The sequence below is a fragment of the Euwallacea similis genome, chromosome 13 (genome assembly GCF_039881205.1).
Source record: "Euwallacea similis isolate ESF13 chromosome 13, ESF131.1, whole genome shotgun sequence".
Lineage (NCBI taxonomy): Eukaryota > Metazoa > Arthropoda > Insecta > Coleoptera > Curculionidae > Euwallacea > Euwallacea similis.
Window position 1 is genome coordinate 1,224,193 of NC_089621.1, and position 20,343 is coordinate 1,244,535.

The window sequence follows — 20,343 nt, forward strand, 5'->3', positions numbered from 1 at the left end:
ACAGCGTAAAATATATTTCTTCTATCTATACGTGTATATAAAAACAAACAAAAAAAGCTTATGATGTACGAAATGAAACAGAATAAATACTGCATGGCGAAACCTTAGCACTGCTAAAAGCACCAACAACCTCACGGCTTTTTGCACAAGCCCTGATTCTTCCTGGCTTTGATCCGGTTCTGTAGCGTCTGCAGAAGCCCTGCCAACACGTCATGATTGGGCAATTTCTTGGCGAAAAGCAGTCTTTTAACGCTGTCATCATAGGTAAGTAGGGCAACCATATTCTGCAGCAGAAAACCCTGGCAGTATTCCAATAACTGCAGGGCGTTGTAGACTTTGGCATGGATATACATGGAGACCACATTATCCAGAGCCACCATGGCTGCACAACGCGACTCACAATAGCGCAGCAAGCCATCTAATTGGAAAAAATTGGCAGCTGCCATCAGCTCTAAGACGTCCTCGGAGGATGGTTCCAGGGTCTGGCAGCCTCCTTGGTAGAGAAATTGCATCACAATCTGGAAATGTAATTAAGATAAGTATCAGTAATGTTTCGCTTTTGATCTTTCTGTCCATAAGGCGAGGTCCCTTTCACGAATAATTGTAAATTGTTCGAGAGTTATTTATTTGCCAAGAGAAACGTGATGGCGATATAAAAGTTGCAATAAAATTATCGGAGGTTCCCGCATATTTACATAAAAATTTAATTCCTTAATGCCCAAAAGGTTATCGATAAAGACTCGAGGGACCAAGGGCAAATATTGTATTTGCAAATTGGGCTCTATAGCAACAACCGTGTGATCGAGAGGTCTAATATTGATTCGCCTCCATTATACTCCGATAAACTCAATAATGCAAAGGGATCAAGTTTACAATTTGTTTTTCGTCTCATAGAAATATTATTATTAAACTCAAGGCCAAAGCGCACGCACCAGTTGTTCCTCGAAGTTTTATGCATTTTCGCCGAAAAAAGGGCCAAAGTTTAGGTACAAGTTTATGTAAACTTCATAATGGTGTTATAATGTCCTGGAAAGCAATAAGGATTGGAGGACAAAAAGACAACTTGAAGTTTAAGGCCAGGTGTAATTATGTATATCTCGTTGAGTTGGAAACTATTAGGATATTTTTAGCTCCGCTTTATTGGAAAAATTCTATAAGTACAGGAAAAATTATATTTCCTTTACTGCAAATTTACTTTACGTAATGCAACGATTTTGCTCATTCGCCTCGCTTCTCTATAGCTCGTTCAATATTTCATTCCATTGTTAAGGGTATGAAAAATCTGATAATGCATTTATTTCTAGAGCAAAATTCAATTTACTTTTAGAAAAATGACCATAGAAAATAGAACAACTGAATTCCACAGATGCGTAATATGTATTATAGAAAGCAAATAATCTTAAAACTCAAATACTTAATTGAATAAGTGGCGCCGGGGAGCTTGGCAGGAGTAAACCGCTATGGGAGAGAAGGCGCAGTCCTGCGATCAGTTGGGTCACCTACAGAGTGTTCTATTACAAGAAAAAAAAACACTTAGACACAACCGTCCATCGAGGGGCAGCATAAGATAAACTCTTATTTTCCGTTGGTGATCTCCGAGAGATGTCGTCGCTATGCGATGCCAAAGCACTGATGTGACACACGGGAGCGCTGGGATCCCCCAGCGTTCTGCTGCCGGTGCGGTGCTCCTGGCAGAGCGCTCGGCAGTCGAAGTCCCCCGGATGTCAATCGAGATTCCCCATTTTTCCCCGAAGTCCGGTACTCATTCAGAGCTCAAAGCGAAAAATTGCATAAAACTCGATTATATTCTTCTCGAACTTTTTGATTAACTCCCGCGGCCTCCATTCGCAGTTGCAGGCCCTCAAGTTACTAACTTCACAATGGCCCACAGACAAGTTTGCTAATTAGGTTTACCTAGTTATAAAATTTAATCAAACTCCAGAAAAAATTAAAATCAACTTAATTTTTCTGCGTAAAAAAGGGTGCTTAGCTAGTTCAGGGATATAGGGAAGAGGTACTGGGTAAAACACCGCAGAGGCCCGGGCCTAACAGGCAATCATGGTCCAATTTCAAATAGGGCCCTCTGTCCGTAGTCGGATATTCTCAACTTCGGTAAAAGATTGGTTGGATTTGCATAACAAATCTGAAACTTAGGGGCCCGCTTTAAAAAAGGGATCAGCTTAATTTTCCATTTCTCTCCTTCACCCTGTCGGCACAACGATCGCATATTGGCACTTCTATAAGGTATTTTAGCAATTTGCTCCCTTCGCAGCAGGCAGACACTACCGCCTAATTGAACAGACTATGGGTTCGTGTAAAAAATGGTAATAGACCTAAATATGGTGGAAATCCTGTGGAAGAACTGTTCAGGAGCTCATCTGACAAATTGTTATTTTCCGCCACATCAAGTGGGTGTTTTTCAAAAGAAGTTCTTAGCGGTACCTAATCTAGCTGAAGCAGTAATTTATCATAGGAGAATCCCCTGGGCAAATACGAAACAATCCTTGATATTGATGGGAAATGGGGATTTATATACTCCTAATCCATGAGTCGATTGGATGGGTATCCAAGCTTAGTTTTATCGGATAGACGTTTTTTTTATCAAAGAGGCATTGTAGGAACTACTCCTGCTATAAAGTTGCAAAGCGGAACGCCCACCTAATTAGATAATCTTAGAGGAACATTCGGAGGATGTGGAAAATTCAATGTAATTTTAATTTCTACTTGGGAAAAATTGTATTTTAGCCAGCAGTTGCGAGACGAGATTTATCGCGCGTTTTAAAATCTTGGCCCTCGTAAGAAGATAAATTATCGTCGCAGACTTTCGCTCTTGCTGCAAAGCAAATTGTCGAACAACGTCAGAGATAACGTTTTCAACACGAGGAAACAATTTTCTATAATGAAAAAACGTCAATATTACGAAGAAACTGGAAAATTCTTTCACGTCAAACGGAAGCTGCAGCTGTTGGAAAGGAGAGGCATTGCACACGTATTCGTCGTTCTCCTTCTTGTGGAAACATGGAGATTTAAAATACTCCTCAAAAATATCTCAGATTTAATTTTCATGAAGTGAAGCGGAAGCTGAAGCAATTAACGACTGAAAGTTAGAATTATGGGGACGCATATTCGGCGAAACTTGCAAACTTTAGCGGAGTCCTGAAATAGAGCCAGATTAAATAGATGATCTCATGTTAAGACTCCGTTGGTCGATTTTGGTTCATTTATTCGCATAGAGAACAAATCGCGCTGCAGCTTCGCCACATGTTAAGTCTCCCATGATCTTCGTCAGTAGCATATAAAACGAAGAATTATGCGAACGATGACGAGGAGAAGGAGCAAAACCTCAGGTTTCTGTGGAGTAACATAAATTTGTTAAATTAGAGGGATAGATCGTTCGCGAAGTTTCCCTGGTGCACCTTGCGCTCTTCAAGTTAGTGAAATTGTCGAGAAGGAACTTTGTGTCCAGATTTTTGGAAACTACGTGTAATATATTGTAAACGTCAGAAACTAATTAAGTTGCGCTTCTGGGAGACAAACACTCTACGCTATGGGTAAGTTATTGCTGTTGTTTAATGAATAAGTGCAAGAGAATATTAGGCATCAAAAATGAAGAGACAGCGACACGCAAATTCTTGACATTTTGGCGAAGTGTAATTGTACGCAAAACTGAGTTTAAACAAAGTCAAAAAAAGTTTTTGAGCCGAATGGTCTGGGTTAACATGGAAATGTATTAACAAAAAGCGAGATCAGACAGTTTAGAGAGTTAATTAACACTCAACTATTAGCAAATTTAATGCCCACGAACGTGGTGTTCTTCGTACTTTACTGACTAGATAATTCTTCGTTATTGTACACCAAAATAACTTAAGACACCTCATATTTCTCTTTTGCAGTTCTTCTTAACATTAATTAACAAAAGACAAGAACAGCTCAAACTAAAACAATTTAAAAGCACTGACTTGCAAATTCTGTACGTTTCGGTGCAATTGAAGCTTTTAACGTTTAAACTCGAAAACGGAGTTAAAAAAGTTCTTTAGTGGAAGAGAATGGGCTGACATGTGAGTTTATTTGCCCCTTTTTAATTTCCAGGTTTTCGAAAACTACGTGGAATATGTTTGAAACTTCGAAAATTAGTTAAGTCACGCTTTTTAAGAGATATATGAAGGGTCGCATCTAATCTTGCGGCTCAATGAATAAATGCAAGAAATTTACAGAAATGAAAAAACAAGTAAGTACCGACTTGCAGGTTTTTGACGTTTTGACGAAGTCGATTTTCAATTAAAAAAAAAGACAGTAAACTGACCTATAAAAAAGTTGTGGCTATTTAAATTCAATCACATCGTTGTATTGTCATGCGTTCTATCGGTAAATAAAAAACTAAGCAAATGTTTGACTTTTCCCATCATCAACTTTTCCGGTATGTAAAATTTGACTAGAATTAGAATTTTAATTTGAATTCCCGCTATCTCTAGGAATTAGCCGTTGCGGCCCATTTTACTATGAACTTTTTATCTTAAAGTCCTTCACAAATCCACTAGTTAAAGCCTATCTACATGCTTAATTAACACCCCGTATTTCAAGCTGAAAGTACTCGTGCCGTGTTAGCACTATTGCAGTGTAAGCGATAAAATGTACTTTTCCTTCTTTATATAAAGTATACCATGAAAGAAGAGCCTGTCGTCACTGTTGGGGCTTAGCGCAGGATTTACAAGTCATTTTATACATATACAAACCCATGCACCCGGAGTGGAGTTTTCATGGCCTTAAAACATTTCGAGAACAGGCACGCGATTTAGCAATAAAATCTGTAAAACCTCCGCAAGACTCCTAATTTTCGTTTGTCATCCAGTTTTATTCAGTTCTGAGCGGCATTTTAGCAGAATCAGGGATGATGAAATTCAACATTGAAGAGTTTATAGGCGTAAATATATTTCAGTAGAGAACTTTACCAGGAAATTCATCTAAAAAATTAAATTTACCGAACGTCCCTCGTAATCTACAGAACGAATCATAAAGCACCAGAGGGAGCTAATTATACACATCGCACAGTGGGAAAAAGTATCAATTTTACAGTTCAACTTTAAAATTGTGATTTTAAAATCTCAAAGGATTTACATAATGTTATCTAAATGGCGTTAGAGAATTTCGGGCTGCTATCCATGTCAATCGGGGGTTGCCAAATTTTTTCGCAAATCACACATTCACTCGGAGTTCAAAGGGAAATACTATATAAAACTTGATTATATTCTTCTCGAAGTTTCTAATTAACCCCGGCCCTCATTTGCAGTTGCGGGAACTCAAGTTACCAACTTCACAATAGCTTACAGACAAGCTTGCTAATTACGTTTATCTAGTTATAAAATTTAATCAAACTCAAGAAAAAAGAACAATCAACTTAATTCCTGCCCGTAAAAACAGATGATTAGCTGGTTAAGGCGAAAATGCTATACGGTACTTTTTAAAGGGTGAAAAGTTAGAAATTTAAATGAAATCCTTTGTGTAAAGATGGATTTCAAAGTACCTGAATTAAATACGGTATCTCGCCCTCACACTAGCTTTACAACAATCGAGATTTCCGTCATGAGTTTTATCGCGATACCTTAAAGGCTCAAATGAGGTTCAATTAATGCAAAAAACGATAATTTGCCTAAGAAGGGGGAAATTTCTGTGGAGCTGTGGAAGAGCTCGTCTTATAAATCGTAATGTTCTGCCACTTCAAGTGGGAGTTTTTGAAAAAAGTTCTTAACGATACCTAATTTAGCAGAGGCAGTAATTTATCATAGGAAATTCCCCTGTGTAAATACGAAACAACCCCTGACCTTACTGGGAAATGGGGATTTATGTGAGGCAAATATATGAGTTATTGCTTAACCCCGCTTAATTTTATTGGATAAACGATTTGCGTGCAAAGCTTATTCATAGCAAAGTCGAGTTTACCTAATTAGATAAATTTGGAGGGACATTTTGGTGTATGGAAAACTCAATGTAATTTTAATTTTCACTTGGGGAAAGTTGAGGCCAAAAAGAAGATGACGCTGTATTGGATTTTAGCGAGCATTTGCAAGATGAGACTTATAGCGTGTTTTAAAATCTTAGCCCTCGCAAGAAGATAAATGATCGTCGCAAACTTTCGCTCTTGCTGCAGAACAAATTGTCAAACATCGTCAGAAAAACGTTAAAAACACAAGAACACAATTGGATTACTCTAGTAAAAAAACACGTGAAGGCGTCTTCGCTTTATTACGTAAGAGACGACAAACTGGAAAATTCTTCCTCCTGAAAAGAATCCTGCGATTGTTTGAAATGAGGGCAGTTATGATAAACGTACCTGCCGCGCTCTTTTCCCTTGCAAAAATTAGGGATTTTCCAAAATAAACACTCAAAAGTGCCTCAAATCCAATTTCCAAAGCGAGTCGGAAGTTGCGCCAATTAACGGCTGGAAGTTAGATTTATGTGGACGCATATTCGACAAAACTTGGGAACTTAAACGAAGCCCTGAAGGTAGAGGGAGTCAAATTAAATGAACGATCTCATACCAAGGCTTTATAGAGCGATTTTGGTTCGTTTGTTCGTACACAGAACAAATCACGCTGCAGTATTACCGTATGTTAAACCTCTCGTGGGCTTCGCCAGGTACATTAAAACGAAAAATTACACGAATGGTAGTTGAGAGAGGGAACAAAATTTGAGGTTTCTGTTGAGCAAAATAAATTCGTTAAATTGTAAGGGCCGGCTTTTTCGAAGCTTCCGCCGGTGCGTGGTTGTGCTTCTCAACCTAAGGAAGTTGTCGAGAGGCAACTTTGTTTCCAAGTTTTCAGAAACTACGTGGAATATGTTATAAACTTCGGGAACTAGTTAAAGTACACTTCTGGGAGACAACCACATCGCTGTGGAGAGATCATTGCTGTTGTCCAATAAATAAATGCGAAAAAATCGCAGAGATCGAAACCGAGAAAATACCGATTTGGAGATTTCTGACATTTTGGCGAAGTATTATTTTACGCAAAACTGAGTTAAACAGAGTCAAAAAAGGTTTTTGAACGGAAAGGACTGAGTTAACAAATTTCTTATCATAAAGATCGATAAGAGAGTTCAGAGAGTTAATTAACAGTTAATTATAAATAAATTGAAGGCTCGTGATCAGGATTTCTTTCACACTTTTCCTACAAACGTCTTTCAGCTAAGATATTTTTACAGAGGAGTTTAAATGAGAAAATTTCCAATTTTTGGTAGAAATCCAAAAATCCAACCTTGAAAACTATTAAAAAAAACTACCAGATACCTAAAAATCAGCGCCTGAAGTGCATATGTTTTGGCTGAAAAACAATAATTTACTGAACGTCCCTCGTAACCTAAGGATTAAAACGTAAAACGCCAGAGGGAGCTAACACTGTATGCAAAGCACAGTGGAAAGAAATGTCTATTTTGCAGTTCAATATCACAGAGGATTGAATATTGGGTGAACTCTATAATTTCACCCCTAAATTCCAGTTTTCGGTCAAAAAAATTCATGAGTTTCTTACCTGAAAGATGTGATATCGAATGTCGTTAATCTGCACAGTAGGGAGACCCCCCTCACAAAGTTTGCTGCTCAACATGGCCCTTAACCTCGGACTGGCGGTCACTAAAACGATTTTATGTGCATAAAACAAGCGTCCTTCCACACGAAAAGTGACGTCACTGAGCTCCGGATTGTTAACATATTTCGTGTCTATTCTGGATCCTGCCGTAGATGTGGGAATGCACTCTTTAATAGGCTTAATGGGCTCCCAGCCAAAACACGTTGAGAATATGTCGGCCAAGAGTAATGTGGTTCCCTCTTTCTGGAAATTAAACAGGGGCGCAATGAATTGTTGTGGTCTGGAGAAATGTGTGATTCTTTGTCAAATGGCTATGCCGACTTCCTTTCTCTTCGGCGACTCATTTTTAAGGGTTGTATTTGAGTGAAAGCAGTTCCGAGAAATAGAAATCATGTAGAAAATAAAATTTCCTATCGGGGATCGTTTCTCAGATCGATGAGCTGTACCTTTATAAAAAGCAAGTTTGTACATTTTTTGTATGTTTTGTACCGATATCACTTCGTAGATGATTCAATCGAATGTTAGCGCGGCGACAAACAAGATATTCGTAATGCGGACTGCATAATAATCGGGATGATCGGGCGTTCTTTTGTTTCAGTGGCTCATAAGATACGTCACTATTGTAGCTGACATTTAGTGATTAAAGTGGATGGTGTGTAGCTGACATTTAATGAGGGAAAGTAAGTGTTACTGAAAACGGTCTTCTCTCGTTGTGGTTGAAGTGAAATTTGTGGCGCTAACGCGGTTGGTGCTCGGAGATGTGTTCCTCTCTCAGGGCTAAGTAGAACGAGACCTTCATCTCTCTCAAGTTAATACGCGGTTTAACTTGGGGAATCAGTTTATTACAGTTCACGTAATCCCCATGCTAGCCATCCTCATCCTGAACACAAGTTCATCAAGAAACTGGAGCATCACTGGAACGTCAAGAAGCCAACGTGAGGCCGAAGGTAACATAAACTTGACTACAAAGGTTTTACTTCGGGTGGTTGAAATTAGATTTATTTGTGAAATATTTGGGGGTTTCGCTTGGGTATAAAAACAACACATGCAAAATTTCGTAGTTTTCAAATGAATGTTTGAAACGTGAAAGCTAAAATGAAATTGCAAAATATACGCAGCCCAAACAAGTCATGTGCACACACACATACATACAATCAGCCGGAAATAATGTTCATGAATTACGGAATTTATTTATTCAGATCCGCCATGCAGTACGTTATTTCACGCATTTGTACACTACAAAGTTAAGTTTGAATTTATTAGAAACCGTCAAGTAAAATTTTCCAAAGCTTGAGCGTTGAGCAACACCATTCGCATCCGTTAAGACCGCAAATCCGGGGAAGAACCCATGAAATTTAGCTGTTTCGGGATTTAACCGGGGGAAGATTTCGTATTTAAATTCCGAACGTTTCTCGTGCTTTTACTCGCAGTATAAATCTTTTCCATTTATTGTGAAAGATATCGTAGTTAAAATTCGGAGTATATGCAGGAAGGTGATTTTAGGGATATGTCGAAAGTTTCGTCAACGATATGAACGCTCCAGCCAACCTCAAAGAGATGTCATGCACGCCTCAATAAAAGTTTTCAGGAAATTTTAATGACGTATCGCAGAAATCCTGCTTTGAACTTTATGAAAGTGAGTCTCCAATCCCAATATGCCATCTCATCCAGATTCGACCTCGCTTTCCTGGATCCCGTTAAAACCAAGTTTTCTCGCATTTCAGCAAACTACATTTGTTTGTTGATGCTACACGGCCCCTTTAACAAATTATTCTTTAGCATATGTATTTGTAACGAGACTGGGTGTAACATCGCTGCTCCGCTCTATAGAGCAGCGGCAACCCCATTTGTTTGTCTTTCGAATCGAATCTAAATGAAAAGGACTATTTTCTCGTTGCGTATTACCGGGTTTTCCGTTGTTCTTCCTTTTGGTGGTTTTAGATTGACTTTTGTTGCTCACCTTGCTGTACCGGAATATATTGAACAGCAACGGCAGACATTCCTGGACGAACTGTGTCCCATAATCATCAGGGCACACTTGCAGAAAATCCTGCAGCAGCTGGTCAATCACGCAGTCAAGACGGGCCTCGTGCGCAGCCCCTAAAACCTCAGTAAGACTCGGAATTTCTAGCAAAATCCTTAATTACCCAGCGAATGCATCCAGCAGTGCAAGGTCCAGGGCACCCCCAACGTCCTGATTTCCACCGTTATGTCCAGGTGGTTGTTCTCCGCGCTGTGGTACATGGCTTCTTGCAGGGCTTTAATTTGGGTCTTATTGAACTGCGGGGTTGTGCCGGACGCCCCTGACGACTTTGGGGCACCTAAGTTCGGATTTTAATCCTGAATCGAGGAAACCAGGACGTGCGTACCTTCAGCTAACATCTCTTCCAGACTCAAAACTTCCTTATTCACCGGAGCTAGCGGCTGGGCCAGCAGCTTCTGGATCACCACCCGGTGCCCGTGGGCGGCAGCCACAGAAATAGCGCTGTAGCAGCCCCTCTGGGTGGACGCAGAGTAGCTCAAATTGTCTTTGATTTGAGTGGAGAAAAACGGCTGAGCCCCGTGGGCACAGAGCAGGGAAACTATGTCCACATTCCCACTCCCGCAAGCAACCTATAAACACCTTCTTTAATTGTCTTCCATCGCGTTACTAGCCACAGACCTGTAATGGAGTTAACGTTATCTTCTCCTCGCTGGCCACAGCTCCCCCTTCCACACTGGCGCCCCTTTCCAGCAGAATCATGGCACACCTCACATGCCCTTTGGCGGCAGCGTAAGTCAAGGCAGTCCAATGTTGGTTTTCCCCGTTAACAGCCACAAAATGGGGGCTTGAGGGTGGGGGTGTTTCCGTGTCCAGAGAAGCCCCGGAATCCAGCAATGCCTAACGAAACGTTTCGTTTAGTGCCGCCACTTGAATACCGAGTTAAACTTCATCGAAGGGCTCGTAAAATGTAAATATTAATATAGTGAAGAGAAATGGACCCTTCAAACTTTTAAAAACCAAAAAGTTAAATATGCCGCCACGCTCTGAGATCATCACTTAAAAGTTTCGGAACAACAAAACTGTAATTTCAGCAGCTACTTAAAAATTGTTTTGCCCTTAATGGAGGGTTTTCTTAAGTTTAGATCGATTTCCTAAGAATAACATTGTTAATTGCGATGGGGAAATAAACAAGGAAATTTCCTGGGGAGTTATTTTAAGGGATTTTTCCAAATAAATACTTGCAGTTAGAGTGACGTCGTCGTTGTGAATGGCGGAGAGCATCAAGGCTGTGTGGCCTTGGGAATTTAACGTATCCAGACGAGTTGAAACAGGTAACAAGTGGATGGCTTGTTGTATTAACTCGGATCTTCCGGTCAGCATGAGGCGAAATGCCAATTCCATCTAAAAAAGTTTTTGTAGAAGTTTCTGGACAAAATGGTGGCCCTTTAGGGCGTAGATTGATAACTAGCTGATTGGTGATGATGTCATACTGGGTCAGTGACGTCATGACGTCAATGGAGTTTCGAAACATCTTGTATACACACGCATGTGTGCCTATATAGGATAGCTGAAGCTTCATGATTTTATTTTCTAGGGTGATTAATCACTCTAATATTTTTTCCAACAATTTATTAATTATCAGTTTTTGAGTTCTTCCCTCCGTGTATAGAAAAATTATTTCTCATGAAGATTTCTGTCATCATTAATTATCTGTTAATAATTAGCTTCTTTTCAGATCATTAATCATCCCCGAAAAATAAAATCCCAAGGCTCCAAACTGTATTCCAACAAAAAACTGTATTCTCAGAGCCTAAGCCTTCATCTGCTATTTAATGCGTTATACGCCAAAGCAGGAAGTTATTTTCGCGGCAAAATAATAAATTACTAATGGCCCTCCTAACACGGCACACATTTCACCCTATTACTCTCCTTAGATAAAGCAAAGTCCAAGAATTTCTTTTGAAATCTCCATACTCACTTGAACGGAAAATTCCTTTCTAAGTAATTAACCCAAATTGCACACATACTTTCTAAACAAGCGACTTTAATCCTCAAGAAAGTTCTTTGTTTGCTGCTCAGGCATAGCTTTACCTGAATTTGTTTACTGGCCTCGATGTGGTCCTCATCTCCCCCTGTGTTCTTCCTCACCCTCACCGCCTCCTCCCCTAGAGACCTAACTGGACAGTCAACTCCCGGCAGCAACAATCTCGCAGCCTGCATTACGTCATCCTTGTCTAAAATGGCTGCAAAGCGGTGCTCTCCGTGGGCGGTAGCCACCCGTAGCCACTCCACGAGAGGGGGCAGTACCACGTAAGCTCTTTCGTAACACAGCTCCTGTCACATACAACACATCACTATCACTCTTTAAGATAAACCTGAAGCATCACCTACTTGAACTGCATGGCCGTTGCTCTGATCTCCATGCTCCAGTTGAGAGCACCTCATGAAGTAAAACAAGGTCCTGATGGCTTTCGGGCACAACGGAACTCGCGGCTTCATTCGGCCAATTAAGTCTTGTAGTTCCTGCAAAGATCCCACGCAGGTGGTCATGAGAGAGGCCTCAGGGAGGCATTTGCTTGAGTCCCTGCTGGAGCTGCCTATGGAGGACACGGAGGCCCAGCGAGGCAAAGCCAGGGCCCCTATATAAGGCAGTTTATAGCTCATAGAGTTTAGAGTGGTCAGACATGTGAAAGCCATGTGCGAAATCATTGTCCGAATTAATTATGTAAGCCCCAAAATTTAATTCGGGATCGGTCTTTGTGAGAGAGGACGAGATCCATGAAACAATCAAATCCGACTAGTTCGATGCCATCCAGAGTGAACCTTTTCGAGTGTTAAACAGTTTCCAAATTGTTGGAAATCTGTCAAGTGCGCGACAGAAAGCCCTAGCTCATTATAGTCTGAATTTTCATACAAAAGGCCGGAATTAAATATTAAATTTAGATTATGCAGACTCGTTCCATGGCAACTAAATTACACGTGTGCTTTTGTCCGTCATGCGACAAGTCTCTACTATAATGCGACTTTTCAGACTCCAAATGGAGAACTTCGAAGAGCGCGATTTAATTAAGTTCGCATAAGTGTTAGTCAAACTGGTCGCAATTTCCATTGCTACTTGCCTGAGGCGATCCTCCCAGCGTTGAGATGCGCGTAGGGCTGGAGCAGCCCCCACAGATCCCCGTTGTTAGCAATGGCGTGCTCCAGGAGGGTGGCGGTCAGGTTCACTTCAGAATCACTAGGCAAACATTGCAGCAAAATTTCCTCCAGCAGGTTTTCAATGGCTGCGCAAAGGTACACTGCAGCATATTCGTGTATGAACTTGCCTAAGTTGACATCGCTCATCCAGCGATGAAACCTGCCCACTTGCATCTGAAGCCCTGCTCTGGATGACTTGCTCTGCTTCAAGGTGCAGTCCCCCGATACCGCCAGCATGGCTGCGGCCCTCAAGCAGGCTTTGATGCAGGAGTCTGCCAAAGGAGGGCAAAGGACTATTCTAAATGATACCTAGAAACCAGGCATTACCGCTTAATTTAGTCCGAGACTTTTGCTCATACCGTGATGTCGTGCTTTGTACAAATTCCTAAGGTCGAGGAAAGTCTCTGAGTTTCTCTTCCCACTCGCACCAAAGCGCGCTGAAGCAGGTAGGACAACCTTGGGATGGTTTCCACACTCACCCTCGACATGTGCTCTTTGCATCTTCCCGACTGTAGCACCCTCAGAATGCAGTGGTTGGTCCAGGGCAAATGCTGAAGTTCGACCAATCTTATGGACAAAAATTAGGTCAGTGTGATGGGCAGAGTCTTCGGAATAGGAAATTTTGTTATAAACTACAGAAAAACTTCGGTTCGGCGATACGTGCTGTGTCTGCGATGGGGAGTTTGCATGATGATGGCTTATACTGGTTTGATCTCGAGGATATATTCTACCCTGGATCGCATTACCATATGGAAACACGGCGAAAGTAACATTATTCAGTATGTATGTTCGATTTTTTGAAATATAAATACGTGTAAATTCCTATTGCGACTGAAAACTGCTAAAGAAAGTAACCGAAGGAGATGTCTTGTGCTAATCAGAATTATTTACAATTTCACTTCTGTTTATCAGCTTTTCCTCAAACTGAAGTCAGCAATCTACTATTTTTGCAAAATCTAAAAGGTGAATTGCACGTTATGGTACTTAAAAATAACCTGAACGCAATATATATATATAATTTCCCAGGTGCAATATTGAACGTGTATGTAGGGTTGCCTGTTTTAGCATTAATCTATAATGCGTTCACAAATTATTTTCATTCATTCCCTTTGATGAAAACTATAAAATATTGCTCATTAGTGCGTCAAAGTGCGATATCTCAGCAAATATGAGTTTTAAAAGGAAATATTTCTTATTAAAGTTTTTGGTCATTCAAAGGTGCGTATTTTAAAATTATTTTCAAATGTACGGGGTCCGTCAAAAAAGTGTGGTAGTACTAAATTTTGTTTTTTTAAATGGAACCCCCCAATTTTTTTGCCATTTTTGAATTTATCGTCAAATTTTAAGGTCAGTTTATGTAAAGGGTCTTACGTCGAAAATTTACCGTTTCTGAGTTATTCGGGAAAATTTTAATAGCTGCAAGATCTCAAGGAGATCGGTGCTGCATCCTCACCACTGCGAATGTCGGAATCGGGAATTACCGGACTCCAAGAGGACCTAATAAGCTACGTTATGACGTGTTTCAATTCAAAACAATTCTATAACCCCCGAAATAAAGTTGCACAACTTTAAACCTCAATAACTTACTTATTTCAAATGGAGTGTCCCAATTTTGCCACAATGTCAAAAAAATCTACAACTTTTGTCAACATTACCTTATCCCTAAACACAGCCGTTTCTGTTCCCGAAAATTGCATCTTTCTGGCCTCTAAAAGTTGCGCCGGTAACGTCACTACATGCAAATGTTGCGAGATGCTCGGTGACGTCCAGAGTCATTTTGAAATTTTCCGTGACTATCGATGACCGTATTATTATTTTATTTTCAGATCGCACGTTAATTCTAATGTATTTTTCGTTAATATTATTTTTTTAATTAATAAGTAAATAGGTCTTTTCTAGCAAGCTTGCAACTGTGTTCTCAGCGAAATTGAGGACAATTTGAGAATTTGTTGTGAACGGCCCATTTGCATCGAAATAAAGTAATTTCCCGTAAATTTGCGCATTTTTGGATTCCAAGCACGATGCTGTCGAGAAAATTGGGGCATTCCACTTGAAATGAGCACGTTATTGAGGTTTGAAATCATGCAACTTCGGAGAACTGTTTCGGGGGTTATGGAAAACTTTTTTCCAATTAAAACACGTTAAAATGTAGCTTATTAGGTCCTCTTGGAACCCCATAAAAACGATTCCAAAATTGGCAGCGATGAGGGGACAGCACCGATTTCCGCGAGGTCTTACAGCTATTAAAATTTGCCTGAATAACTTGGAAACGGTAAATTTTAGACGTAAGACCCTTTACATAAACTGACCTTAAAATTTGATAAATCCGAAAATGGCAAAAAAAATTGGAGGGTTCCATTTAAAAAAACAAAATTTAGTACTACCACACTTTTTTGACGGGCCCTGTAAATTTGAAAATAATTTTAAAATACGCCTTCTTAATGACCAAAAACTTTGATAAGAAATATTTCCTTCTAAAACTCGTATTTGCTGAGATATTGCGCTTTGGCGCACTAATGAACAACCCTGTATATAGAGTTAATCGGCGAATTTCAGATTTCATACACACAGATAGAGTTTTAAAAACGGCAATTTTTACTGGTACGTTGAAATATACAGGGTGGGTCGAAACAAGATCCATTTCTTAATGAAATGTCCCGATTTTAAATCAATTCTTCGCCTGTTATGGCACTAGTTTACCTGTTATGCGAATCCACCCACACGAACTCGTCAGCGCTCGTTATATTGGTATTAATGGTCTCCAAGGACGAGTGCCTCATAAGCCTCCTAATCGCCGGTTCTGAGCTCTCAGATCCAGCGCTAGCGCTCGAATAAGTGCTCGTTGAGGTGTGCGACCTCAAGGTCAGCTGCTGAAGAGCCTGTTTTATGTCTTCCAGGCCTCCAGATCCAGACCATGGCACATGCAGCTATAAAAAAATCACTAAACTTGCGCCAACTAACCGACTTAAAACTTACCCTGGCGGGGGTGGCCCGGTGCCTTGCCCGATGGTGCTGAGCCGCCATTTTGTTCCTCAGCGGTTTCTGGATCATAACTCCGGCATTCAAACGGTCGACTTGAACACCGTCTCTTGGGGAGCTGTGTCCAGTGTCGGACATGCTTGCGTGCCCAGATGACCGGTTTTCATCTGAGGAACTATTGTTGCATTGCTGGAATTGAACACTCAGAACCATTTCCATGGCGTTTATGCGGAAAAGCAACCTGCATCCTCAGCTCTTGCACGCTGATGTGATGGTGCTTCCTCCCTGCCACCATCCTCTGGTCGTCCCTGTGAAAGTCTGTCCTGAACTGATTCTGAGCGATCCTCAAGTTGCCAAACCCCATAGGGGATGATTTCTGAGGCCCGGTGTCGCGCTCGGGGACCTAGAAACGCTCATCAAGGAAACTTTTGCGCGTGTAAAACTTACCATGTTCACTGAGGACTGAGAACAGTACTCAGCGCTGTTATTTAAGTTGTTTTTGGTGCTAGAAAGATTGCTTTTTTCGATTTGTTCGCTAAATGTTGAGGTTTTCACATTGTTCGCTACGTAGAGGTGCTGCAGAGGTTCAACTTTCCTCTTAGGGGAGACCTGAATATTCAGTTAAATTACCTCGAGGTTGATAATAATGATGAGGTTGGTAATGGGGGTGAGGTAGATAATGATGGTGAGGTTGATAATGATAATGAGGTTGATAGTATGCTCACCATTCTTTCATTGTGGGTTTGTTCGGAGTTAGTGATGGCAAAGGCTGCAGGCTTAATAACCGCATTGCTGATGTTGGCAGGAGTGTGCACCCTCGTGTCCCCCCGTTTGAGGGAGTTTTTATTGCTTTCGTTGTCCATGGCGTGGTGCTGAAAGCCCGCATGGTCGGTAGCGCGAGAATTGCTCGATAACCTGCAACGAGTTAAATATCTCAAAAACCGATGTAAAAATGAAGGTCAGTGGGGACGTTGACAAGCTACCTAGAGTGGTATAAATAATGACAAATTTTATCTGCCTCCATTCCCAATGGAAAATCATCGTTGTCATCATCATCATTATCATCATCATCATCATCATCATCATCATCATTGGCGTAAAGCTCAAAGTTGCACATTGAGATCTCGTCTATCAGCTGACAGGCACGTCCATACGTGTTTTTATATTTAACATTCAAAACTTTGCACTGCTCCAAGAACTCCAGCATAAAGTCATCATCAATTTTCTCGGTCGTCATAATCATGTCTTTGGCATCATCAGCCGCATCATCAGCTTTATGCTCTTTGTTGATATATATCACAGATTTGTGTTTCACGTTGACCGATGTGTCTTGCTTGGTTTTCGAATCTCGCGAGTTCTTTCGTATGCCTTTACCGAGGGTGGAAAACTTCTCGAACGCGTGCTCCTCGAGGTCCACTTCCATTCCAAAGAACGTAAATTTCTTGCCGTTTGTCACTGGTTTGTCACTAACACTATTTCCGAAACTGAAATTGTCTTCTTTAAAACAATGATCAGTGGGCAGTTTAGTCTCACTGATACTTTTCAGCTGCCTGCAAAGAGAGCAGATGCAGTTTTCCCTGCACAACAACATCATGTTTGAACTTCAAATGTTTGTTAATGAATGAGTAAAGCTTCAAGAGCATTCGACGGTTATTACTAACAATACGTTGTTTTAACAATAATTGGGGAGTTTTCGCGTTGTGCACTTAAGGCCGTTTGAGTTCCTCAAAGGTTTTAGCTCGGATGGGAATTTGAAGAGGGAAGTTTTGCGACCTTGCAATGCAGGAATTTCGTATTCGAGTGGTGTGTTTTGTCGGTTTTCTTGGAGGGGACGTTGCGGAAGCGTTACTGCAACAACTGTTAAATGTACTAAATTATAGCAAAATTGAGCCATTTCCCATGATTGTTATCAATTTCTTTTCTAAGGCCTTGCCTTTTTCTACTATTTTCACTTTTATATTGTTATTACCTCTATTATAGCTTCGATTATTGCGGAATATACCAATATTTAAACGGCACGAACTTTAGAGCCGTAACTGTTGCATATTGCTATAAAGGCACATTAAGTCATTAGGAACAGTTAGGTTGCCATAAAGGATGCAGTGAATGTGTTCATAGATAAATTATTGTGAATTACTTTAATAGGTTTCAAGGTCTCCTTAAACACCTCTTCTTGGGAGGTTGGCTCAGATTCTTGGAAAGTGGACCGGGGGGTGGGAACGCAGGGGTGACCGAGCGGGCTGCATGGTGCAGCCCTTGCTGGTACAAAGCGTGAAACCTCCTGTCTAGACTTGAACCAAATCATTTTACTCTTGATATACGTTCGTTCTGTGCTTAAAATCCCAACTTTTCCTAACCTCTGCTGGTCATACATCAACACAATACCCATATTAATTAATTTCGTTACACCTGGGAACGCTCCATTACAACAAACTAAACGAAAGTGCTCTGCATTAAATAAAGAAAGAAAGCTTGGGAACACCTTCAAATATCAAGAACCTCGCAGTTCATTGAACAAATAACTCTCCAAAAACAATGATTGGCGAGAAATTCCTACCTTCTGGGTTTGGGCCGCAAAATCTCGTGATTGGCATCAGTGATGCACAAAGGATTTAGGGGCCCACTGAGGTGATCCACCCCTGTCCACTGCTCTTCTAAAGATCCAGTCGAGTTGTCTCCTTTCAGGGGGGACAAGCCCTCCCAGCTTTTGGGAGATGGGTCCGCCTGTCCATGCTGGGACATGGTTACTTTCCACTGTTATTATCACTTAAGGCATTGTCTTCGTGCTGATAGATTAGAATATACAAAAGTCCCATCAGCTCGTGTCAGTGATGGTCAGGCCGAACGGTATCGAAATTCCGCGCACTTTTGACCACATCACTGTAGATTAGGAACCACCAAAATTCGACTTAATCTAGTTTATAAGCCAACGAATTGGGCAGCTTTGAGAGCAAAAATGGGGGCGAAAACTTGGCCAGGAACACTGAAGTTCTTGGTACTTTTGGTACTGTTGTAAACATTACTTTTGACCATGGATGCCGAAGTCAAGGTATGGGTTCAGGTATCTCTTTAGACGAGAATAATGCTGCACAGTGGGATCGCGTAGGTACCCTTGAACTGATATGGTTTTTCGAGGTAGGTACCAAAATTGGGCTGTAAATTCAGTTATACCGGAAGTGGTGATTAATGAGGGTGCAACGGAAGCTTTTACATACGTAAGTAGCTTTGGTCAACGACTTATCGATGCGTTTTTACTAATATTTGGGAATTCCTCACTCTTTCAGAAATACATTTTCGAAAGCTCGGATTAATTTTGGAAAATTAGGATTAACGTAATTTAAACTAAGCGAAGTAAAACCTTCTCGTCTAAAGCAAGTATTTGTGTCCGATTTTTGTTGACTTCAGTCCGGCCTAAGGGGATTTCGGAAGACTTGGATGGCGGCGAGGGGAATTCTTGCGGTAACCCAACGAGTTCCCATAAAAGTCTCGAATCCTCGCAAATTTATTCTCATAGCTTCGCTTTAGCCCAACGCTCAGAAACTATTTAAATTCCAATTCCTATAATTTTCATAATACAAAACGCTCAAAACAGTTCTTTTAAGGCATCATCACATCTGAAGTCTCCATTTCTCTGAGTAGTTCCAGGACTAAAACCTCAATCTGCGGAATTCAAGAACTGGTTTGTTGGATGGTACCAACAATGAGAGGCCGATGGCGCGGTGCCCAAATATGCTGCCATTAAACATTTTTATTGTAATTGACCAAGCCTGCGGTTGACCTCAAGCCTGACTCTTCAAAGGGGTGTTTAAGACCATTAAGCGACAATTAGCAGTGGCTAGCTCATTAATAACCTCGATTGATTTGTTCTAATAAATGGACAGGCAGTTAAGCCGCTAATTGTATTACAGTTAACGGCTGAATAAGTCGCAGAGGTATTTGCTGATTACGGGCAAAAAGTGGAATACTGCCCTTCCTGGTGATGATGCATTTCTGAGGTTTGGTTTGTAGATAAAGTGGCTTAAGAATGTAGGAAGAATCCTTTTACCTGCTGAATGGAATTAAGCCTTATTGAGTTACTAGAAAACAACCAGTCAATTGTGGATTTACAATTGCAGACAAATTAATTATTAATGAAAAGAAAGATAAAGGATTCTTGACAATGGTGAATGTGAAATGTTTATTAAATTTTCAATTATTTAATTGTTGAATAGTGAGGGTGGCGCCACCTTTCCGGGGTCAATTGTATTATCAATAGCACAAGCACAAACCTAGCAGCTTAGAAGCCATCTACCGAAATGCGTCTCTAACTTATTTCTCAGATTTTTAAAGTGTTTACGCTTTTCAGCATTAAATCCATTGAAACTTCGAAATTATACAAAGCTGCAGAGAAAATTTGTTGATTTTCTAGCAATGGAATAAATAACGCTCTCAACTGAACAGCAAATCACTTTAAGAAAGTAGGAGCCTGAATATAATCAGATGGATTCTCTCCAGCCAAATCTATTGAAACCTGGTTCGCTTTATCCATAATCAGGAACCTTTTAAGCTAATTAACCCTTTGCGGTCGTATGTTTGCTCTCAGCCACCAAATATTTTTTAACGTTT

At 40.6% G+C, this 20,343-nt stretch overlaps 1 protein-coding gene across 1 annotated transcript; it reads right to left on the bottom strand.

The window, feature by feature from the left end:
- Nucleotides 1-9: 9 nt before the first annotated feature.
- Nucleotides 10-17,334, bottom strand: LOC136412940 (ankyrin repeat and BTB/POZ domain-containing protein 2). The gene is made up of 17 exons (XM_066396208.1): nucleotides 16,722-17,334; nucleotides 16,464-16,653; nucleotides 16,186-16,347; nucleotides 15,980-16,141; nucleotides 15,736-15,927; nucleotides 15,460-15,686; nucleotides 13,119-13,326; nucleotides 12,684-13,068; nucleotides 11,956-12,203; nucleotides 11,656-11,898; nucleotides 10,807-10,965; nucleotides 10,243-10,461; nucleotides 9,950-10,193; nucleotides 9,728-9,901; nucleotides 9,541-9,680; nucleotides 7,524-7,823; nucleotides 10-518 (listed from the first exon to the last, which is right to left on the bottom strand). The coding sequence occupies exons 1-17, from the start codon at nucleotides 17,330-17,332 to the stop codon at nucleotides 132-134; spliced, it is 4,251 nt and encodes a 1,416-aa protein (XP_066252305.1). The 5' UTR covers nucleotides 17,333-17,334; the 3' UTR covers nucleotides 10-131.
- Nucleotides 17,335-20,343: the final 3,009 nt, after the last annotated feature.

Excerpts from the sequence above, each read along its gene's own strand:
- LOC136412940 (XM_066396208.1), bottom strand. The coding sequence starts at position 17,332 with ATGATGTTGTTGTGCAGGGAAAACTGCATCTGCTCTCTTTGCAGGCAG. Across the intron at positions 15,928-15,979 it reads TGCAAGAGCTGAGGATGCAG|CAATGCAACAATAGTTCCTC; the intron begins GTTGCTTTTCCG and ends GTTCAATTCCAG. Across the intron at positions 10,194-10,242 it reads TAACGTTAACTCCATTACAG|GTTGCTTGCGGGAGTGGGAA; the intron begins GTCTGTGGCTAG and ends AGGTGTTTATAG.